Source organism: Euprymna scolopes, chromosome 9, assembly GCF_053919585.1.
Source record: "Euprymna scolopes isolate OS-2025 chromosome 9, ASM5391958v1, whole genome shotgun sequence".
Lineage (NCBI taxonomy): Eukaryota > Metazoa > Mollusca > Cephalopoda > Sepiida > Sepiolidae > Euprymna > Euprymna scolopes.
The window spans coordinates 95139388-95148521 of NC_136490.1; the positions used below are offsets into that span (position 1 = coordinate 95139388).

Sequence of the window (9134 nt, forward strand, 5' to 3'; positions counted from 1 at the left end):
AAGATACGGTAAAGCAAAACGTTGGCCGATGAATAACTTCAGTAGCATAACCCAACCTAAAGCCCAACTATTTCTCACCGTCATAGGGACGGTGGTAACATGGTAATTTTGGAATTAATTGAATGAGTCGGCATCAGGATTCGTCGTCGTCTCGTCGTTTCTCTCTCTGTTACTGGAAAACGTGTCAGGCGGGAAATTGTTTTGGCATTCCTTTTATGTATCTTTGATTCAAATCTTTTCTAACTTAGCATACAACTGCTGAGCCTTGCAAACCTGCGCGTAAACAAATAGCGGCAACCAACGAGAACTCCATACAGACCAGATAATTATGATGCTTATTCTTCGGTAGTTCTCTGCGGAAATCCGACTCCCATAACAAACAAAATAAAATTTCAGCAGACTAATAAATACTATGCATGGTGAATCCAAAGTATCTCCACGTTATGAAGATTCCATGTTTCTACGTATACAATTAAAAAAGGTATATAAATATATAAATAACGATATTTCAGAAGTTAACAGTTTTAAGTAAGCAGGAATTCTTTTTCAAAAATAAATAATATAAACAGAACCTTTCTTTCTGAAATAATAAACAGTTTTTATTTATTTAAAACAATGCATACAGAACTTTCTTTTTAAATTTGAAACAATATAAATAGAAGTTTTTATAATTTTATACAATATAAAAGTTTTTATTTTTAATTTAAAACAAAACAAACAGAATTTTTTAAACAGATATCGTTCACGAATGTTTTTATTAACCCAGGGGAGGTTTTAACGTCCCAAATGTTTTAAAGGATGATGTCGATTATATCTTCATTGCACGTTTGAATCGTTTTCAGAGAAGAAACAAAATAAATGGTTTCTAATATAAAACAAAAATCCAAAACAAAAAACGTACTTGATTAATTTACCTATATTTTAAAATATTTATTATGTTTTTACGACGTAACCCAGCGTAGTTTACCTTCTAATGAAATTAAATTCACTTTTTGTTTTGCTAATACGTTTCAAAGGTTTTTAAAGATAATATAAAAGCAGGAATTGTTAATAAAATAATAAAAAAAATAATATTTAAGAGTGGGGGATCACATCCCTATATAAATTTAACGTAATTTGAGCACACACTTCTTAGCCACGTAGCGGTAAACAGTACATGTAATCGTTAAAATTTTTTCAAGTTTGGTGGCGGATGAGGGGCAAAAAAGTGAACGGGGGTCCAAACATTTTAAAAATACGTAGAAACACTTCAAAACGTTCGTATGGGCGATCTCTTTTTAAGATTTTCTTTGAAAATGTCTCACCGTTAAATATTAATTAATTATGATATACCGAACACACACATAAAAACTAGAGTGGTCATCTACAGTGCACACTCCCACTTTGTATTTTTTTATTTTCGTCTTTTTTCAATTTTTTTCAACAGATTACACTCTTCTTATATAAAGGACTTTTTATTTAATCTAAGGGAAATGATGTTAATACCTTTATTATGTAATGTGACCCGTATTGTTTTTACTGGTCGCAATATTTGGTTTCGCGTGCATTCAATTTTTGCGCGTTTTCACATTAATTCTGTATAGTCACTTGCACTTTTATACATTAGTTATGCATACTCATTATTTCATAACTAGCTACAGCATATACTGGCGCAACGGGTCGCGCGTCGTCTAGTCATATTCTAAAGATTTAACTTAGACTAAATATCTATCCCCCAAATTGTTAACTTGTTTTAAACTGTTTCTATGCATGCAACATTCTATTTGTAGACATATAAAACGCACTCGTTGCTCGCTTCTTCAAAAATATTATTTTAAGGAACGTTATAACCCGAACATTTTTCACACACACACACACGCACACACACATACACACTCACACACACACAGAAAAAAAAGAAAAGAAATATGAAATTAAAAGAACTTTATTGTACGGTTCGATTGCTAAATATTTTTATTGCCAATAACAGTATCAACTATTTTGGATACTCAGTCAATTCAATAACTGATACGATTTCCGCCAACTAAGAAAATATTGCGTATTGATTAGAAAAAGTTCCAAAAGTATTGCTCCCTATTTTTATTCCGCCCGAAGAAACCATAAGGGGTGTCAAACTGCATTGTTATGGTAAATGAACTTACGCATTCATGTCTTTAAATTTCCTCTCTTGCAGATATTGACGGAACGAGACTTTTAGAAAGTAATATCGGTCATGGACATGAGTCAGAAGCAGGGATAGGTCATTAAATTCCTGGTAAAATTGCATTGAGAATGGTGGTGTCTATATAGAAAAGTACATTCTGAAAGACAAAATGTCTCTTGTTTTAATGGTATCACCCCTGCCTTCTGTAGTTATTCAATTTTTTAGTTTAAAAATAGGAGGCTTTATTTGTGGAACGACGCCTATATATATATATATATATATATATATATATATATATATATATATATATATATATATATATATATATATACACACGTTTTTTTAATAAAATGCGTTAGCAAATAAAAATTCTCATTGTACACTCTGGCCTTATGATCTTCATACGCCTACAAAAATGTAATTATTAGAGGGGAACATATAATACACTAGTACAGGGTTGTCCAAAGCCTAGCCCGCGGGCCGCATGCGGTCCGCCGCCTCCTTCAATGCGGCCCGCAGCCTCTTCTAGAAAACTTTTAAAAATTAGTATTATTTAGACATCTATTGAGTTATTTCGAAAAAAGTTGTTTTTTACTAAACTTTATTTGAGTTTGAATTGGAATAATTCAACTCAACCACCTTTATTCCGTACTGTATACAGAATTTCAATAGTTGTAGTACACCATCATAAGCATACAATTGTTTTAAATTGTGATTTTAATTTTGATGAAATAATAAACATTTATTGTTATTATTCTTTATAATTTCAGTTTTACTTAATCCTCCATTACATTCTGTTCTATTTTTTCTTTTCAGACTTAGTGCCACATTTTTTACGATAGCTCAGAAAAGAAAAATCTCTGATGAAAAGCTTCAATTCAAGGATAGTTGGCAATTGAGGTTTCTGGTGAAAGAACAAAGTGGTCGAGTTTTATGTTTAATTTGTAATGAAATGATATCTGTTATGAAAGAGTACAATGTACAACGACACTACAGCACTCTTCATGTCACTGGCTATGATAAATACACTGGTGAGGCGCGGCGAGCCCTACTCAATAATCTCAAATCAGACCTGCGTAAGCGTCAAGAAAAGATGTTTCAATTAGTGAAGCCTTCGTCTTCTACAACCATAGCCTCTTATGATGTATCACTTTTGATGGCTAAATCCAAAAAGGCATTCTCTGACGGTGATCTCATTAAGCGATGTGCAATAGCTATGGGAAAGGCCATGGGCTTTAACGATGCAGCTCTTGGGTTTGAAAAAATTCCACTCTCGCATCAAACTGTTGCTAGACGTGTTGAAGAGCTTAGCAATTTCGTTCAGGAGAAGGTCATGAATCAAATTCAGCAGTGTGTTTATTTTTCTCTCGGTCTTGATGAAAGCACAGATAAAAGGGATGTCAGCCAGTTGCTTGTCTTTGTTAGAAGTATTGACTCACAGTTTAATGTCAGCGAGGAGTTACTCGGCTTACTCCCACTTTTTACCGCTACAAAAATATCTGATATTTATGAAGCACTAAATTCTTTAGTGAGCAAGTATGGTGGATTTCAGAAATGCTCTTGCATCGTTACAGATGGTGCCAAATCAATGACTGGAGCTAAAAGAGGGGTTATAGCGTACTTGAGAGATGCTGGAGTCGACTGCCCAATGTTTCATTGCATTATTCATCAAGAATCGTTATCTAGTCGCTGTATACGTTTATCTGATGTAATGCAGCATGTAATGAGAAGTATTAATTTCATTAGAGGCGGTAATAAAGCACTTAGGCATCGTCTATTTCTTGATTTCTTGAAAGATTTGGATACAGAATTTTCTGACGTTTCACTCCATTCTACTGTTCGTTGGCTTAGTGCTGGGAAATTTCTTCAGCAGTTCTTCAGTTTGCGTAATGAGATTCTAAACTTTTTAGAAGAACTGAATGCAGACACTGATGGATTTAAAGGTTTATTGCAAGACGTCAACTTTCTGAAAGGTCTAGCATTCCTCACGGATATTACTCAGCATCTGAATAAGCTAAATTTAAGTTTACAGGGTAGGAATCAAACAATTGTTTCTCTGTATGGTTTCATAGATGGCTTCCGCAAAAAAAAATTAAGTCTCTTCAAAAGTAATCTGCAAAGTAACATTCTGATTCACTTTCCAAGTTATGATGTTATTTCTAAAGAAATAGAGGACAATGACTTCTGCTGCTTTGTTGAAACTCTTGATACCCTGATTGAAGACAAGCGATTTCAAGATTTCCAGCACCTTGAGAAAAACTTCAATGTATTCAATTTTCCGCTGACTATAACTATATCAGAGGCCGATGAAGATTTGCAGCTTGAATTGTGTGACTTGCAAAGTGACAAGTTTTTATTAAGCAAAGCTACACTGCCAATCACTCAATTTTGGCCTCTTCTTTCTGACGAGCATTATCCTAATTTACGCCGTTTTGCATTGCACTTGCTGTCAATGTTTGGCAGTACCTACCTTTGTGAAGCAGCATTTTCCGCAGTGAAGTCGACTAAATCCAAAGAGAGGAATCTACTTAATCAAACATCTCTCGAAGCCTGCCTTCGTTTAACCTTAACCTCAGTTGACATTGACACAAAGGAGTTGGCTTCCAAAATGCAGGCACACCCATCTCACTGAATTTTAAGTAAACTGTACTGTTTTACGTGCTTCCTTATATATTTTTTACAAATAAATTTATGGTTTATTCTTATTCATACTTGTCAGTTATTTTTAAGGTTTCCTGGTCTACTGATCTTGCTCAAAATTTCCAAAACTCTCTTATTCGTAGTATTCACATCTTAGCTTCTTTAATCTATTCTCCGGGAATATGTTTTTATGATAAATATAAAGATTCATTTACATGTACGTATTTTACTTTACATCTGGTACGGTGAGACAGTGCATAATAGGAAAAATGTCAACCGCGGCCCGCGATCTAATTTCCTTGCCGAATGCGGCCCGCGTCCCATAAACTTTGGACAACCCTGCACTAGTACAATTCATATATCAACTTCCGACACCATTGAAAAACATGCGTCGTTCCAAACCCACACTACAGCCTGTTTTTTTATGCAATAATATGCACATTTTCTTACTTTTACATATTTTTTTACATGGAGTTCACCACTTATCAAGGCCCAATGGCCACTCAGGGATAAGGGTTATTGTGTGTACAGTAATCAAAGGGATAGTGTAGCAATAGTATTGGAGAATTGGTAAGGTGTTATTACTTAGGGGGCGGTTCATCAGGAATTTGTGTTGGACTTGAAGACATCCAGGTTGAAGTCGGGAGGGAAATAGGCAAGCGGAACAGAGTTCCGCATGCGTGCAGTTCTGAGAAAGAAGCTTTGTTCATGGTATCTACGTTTTGATTTAGGCACAGATAGGAAGTGGGGAAAATTATTGACGGTTTTTCAGCTAGTCGGGTGTTTTTTGAAAAAGATTGGCGCGAGGGGACCAGAGAATGGAGCTTAGACGACCACCTGCCATGGAAGTAATGATAGAACAATGACAGGCTCGCTACGTCTCTTCTGTGGGAAGGAGGTTGCAGGGTAGAGAAAAGGGCATCCCCCTACCAAGCCCCGAAGTCTATTTTGTACTCCGTCAAGGCAGGATAGGCTGTTTTTTGCAGCCCCCGCCCAGATGTGGCAGCAATACTCCATCTTTGGACGTACTTGGCTCTTATATAGATAGAGAATTGCATCACTAGTGAGATATCTTCTGAAGCGGTAGAAGGATTCAACCATTTTCCCAGCGACCTTGGCCACAGACTTGATGTATGTGTTCCGCTTAAGATCAGGTGTAAAGGTCAAACCTAGGAGCTTATCAAATCCTTGGTCCTCCCTTAGACGAGAACCATCCATTTCAATTGATGCCAGATGGGGATCAGAGCGTTTATGATGTAGAGATAGGAGCTTGGTCTTAGATGCATTAAAGGTAACCAGCCACCTCTTTCTCTACTGTACCACGTGCTCAATATCAGAGGAGAGAGAATCAGAGAGAACATCATCATTTACAGCCTTAGATGTGTTGCCATATATGGTCGTGTCATCAGCATAGATGTCAACGAAAGATTTTAGTATGTGTTTTGGGAGATCATTGATGTAGATCAGGAAGAGAGTTGGGCCAAGTATGAACCCCTGAGGGACTCCAGTATTAATACTGTGGGCCTCTGATTTCTGCCCATCAATCACTACTCTTATGAGCCTATCAGATAGAAATGATTTAATGATAGAAAAAATATTTCCAGTTATACCGTAGCTGGAAATCTTGTGTAGTAGGCCTTTATGCCAAACCTTATCGAAGGCCTTTGATATGTCGAGAGCAATTGCCCTAGAAATGAAGCCTTTGTAAAGAGATTCGCTAATCCTATGAGATATAACCGTTAGCACATCTGCTGTAGATCTAGCAGAGCGGAAACCATATTGCGTGTCGCTTAGAAGGTTATTTCTGCTGAGGTGGTTGACTACTTCTCTATTTATTGTGGATTCCAGCAACTTACTCATGAAATACAGGAGACTTATTAGTCTGTACTGAGAGGGGGATGACTTATCACCTGAATTTTAAATACAGGGCATACTGATGAGGTTTTCCAGGGTGTTGGAAAGCACTTGTCCTTAAAGCAACGCTTAAACAGTTTGGAAAGTATGGGGGCAAGTTCTGGTTGTAATTTTTTTTAACACTATAATTGGAATACCGTCGGGACCAGTTGCTTTACTGGAGTCAAGGTTCTTGATTAGCTTGGCGACCTCACGCACAGATATCTGTATGTTGCATAGCGTGTTGTCTGTTATAGGAGGGAATATGGGGAGTTGATGGCCTTCTTCAAACTGGGTAGAATTTGCCGCAAAGTTTTTGGCAAATAGTTTGGCCTTGTCGGATGCTGTCGAGATGACCTCTGGTCCATTGATAATGGTTGGGATAGAGCGCACGTTTCTGTTCAAGATCCTATTTGTTATTTGCCAGAACTGGTGGGAACCAAGCCGCTGCTCAGCTACTTTGGACTTAACGGATTGCGCACATAGTCCTGTTGCATTTTTTATTACTCTTTTACAGTGGTTGCTGGCGGTTCTGAAAGCAGCTTTAGTTTCAGTGTATCTATTACATTAGTAGCTATGGAAAAGGTGATTTCTGTGTGCGATGGCAGCAGCACATTCGGAGGAGAACCATGGCTGGCTTTTAGGTTTTTGTTGGAATTTTTTAGATGGTATGAATGTGCCTATGCCTACAAATAACCATTTGGTCAGATCTGATACTATAGAGGACACACCCTTTTTAAACATGGAATTGAGAGGGAGATCAGATATGAACGTACGGAAGCTATCCCAGTCCGTCATAGAGTATTGGTATACAGTACGGTGGAAAGGTACGGTTGTAGATTTATTATATTTAATTTTTATCTTAACTGATATGACGCAGTGGTCGGAGGATCCCAGAGGAGATAGAACGGAACATGAACATAGCTCAGGGGAAGTGGATAGAAAAAGGTCTAGGAGGCTTGCGAACTGACCGGTACTATCAGGCACACGGGTGGGCTTGCAGGAAATCTGAGTGAGGTCATAGGCAATGACAAAATCATGACAGAACCTCCCCTCCTCATCAATTTTATTTGAGTGGGTCAGCCATTCCACATTATGGACATTGAAGTCACCGCAAATGTGAATGTTAGCCGAGGGATGAGCAGACAGGATGTGGTCAATTTTTTCTGATATACTCTTAAAGACAGTAATTCCACTGTTGTGGGGGCGATAGAGGGCAAATATAAATGCGGTGGTGTAAGCAAGTGCAACCCGGAAGCACATATAAGGTAAATTAGGGTCTTCTCTGGAGATATCCCTGCCACATGGGAAGCCATCTTTAATGTAGGCACATACTCCATGGCCGTGGCGATCTTGGGGGTCAGATTTAGATGTTAGGTTAGAGTATCCTTTAATTATGAACTCATCTAGGGAGATGGTCGGCCCTATTCCAGTTTCGCTTAGAAAGAATATGTCAGGTTCTTTCTCCTGTAATTGGGTTTCAACCTCTGGAAGGTTAGAACGTCGACCTCTGATGTTGGAGAAGGAGATATTGTAGTAGGGGTCTACGTAGGGGGATGGAGTTCTAGGTTTATTCATGTTTTCTTTTTTGAGATATTTCATGTTGAGGGTTATGGGGTTTGTGGAACAGGTCAGCATACTTGGTTAGAGCAGAACAGAGAGGGAAAGTAAGAGAGGAAAGACAGGAATTTTTTTTTGTAGCACATGATAAGGTAAAGCCCTATGAAAACGTTTACCTCCAGCACCTTTACTAGTGCCATGGCCGCAAGGATAGGCACAGAGACAGCAAATTTCCGACATCTCAGACTACTGTTAACGAAGTACTACCAACCTGGGAAGCAGCTTTTTCTTCACCCTTTGTCAGAAACATCACTCATTAGAAATGAGGACTGAGAGACAAAAAAAGGAGAAGCGAGAGTTACTGGAGCTGCCGATAACACATCCACTGCATTATCTACTCTCCATTAAAAAACGGTAAGAGGGACTTATTTATATCTACTTAGTATAAGTCCTTTGCCCATTCCCTGTTTAGAATAGAAATTGACGATAGTCTCCCCTCCCATATTAATCCGTGGAAGTTTTTTTTTGTTTCTTTTTTTTTTTTTTTTTTTTTTTTGCTTTGTTACTTGTGATAGAACCTTCGAGATTAAACTTATAATTACGTTTCAATAATGCAACTTCTGAGGTCAGCTTATGTTTTTAGATTGGGGGCACCTTATTTAAAGGCTAGTTTAGGATAATACCAGACGTATTTGACAAAAAAGTTTAAAACACGAGTAATAAGACATGGTAGGTAATGTTAAGGACTTTCAATTTTTAGTAAGACTGCAATAAGAGAACAAAGATAAATAAATAAGTTATATATAATACACAAAAATTTGCAAAATTAAGACAGGATACATTTCAACGGTTATGGATAAAGTTTTTAACTTAGCTATGAAGGCACCGACTCTTTCTT

At 37.3% G+C, this 9134-nt stretch overlaps 1 protein-coding gene across 1 annotated transcript in view; it reads left to right on the plus strand.

Annotated features, from left to right (window-relative positions):
- LOC145284631 (general transcription factor II-I repeat domain-containing protein 2B-like) overlaps positions 1-4775 on the plus strand; it is a 117806-nt gene extending 113031 nt beyond the window's left edge. The window contains exon 2 of the mRNA XM_080133536.1: positions 2960-4775. Coding sequence (XP_079989662.1) covers positions 2960-4775 — 1816 coding nt within the window. The remainder of the gene's footprint in view (positions 1-2959) is intronic.
- The last annotated feature ends 4359 nt before the right edge of the window (positions 4776-9134 follow it).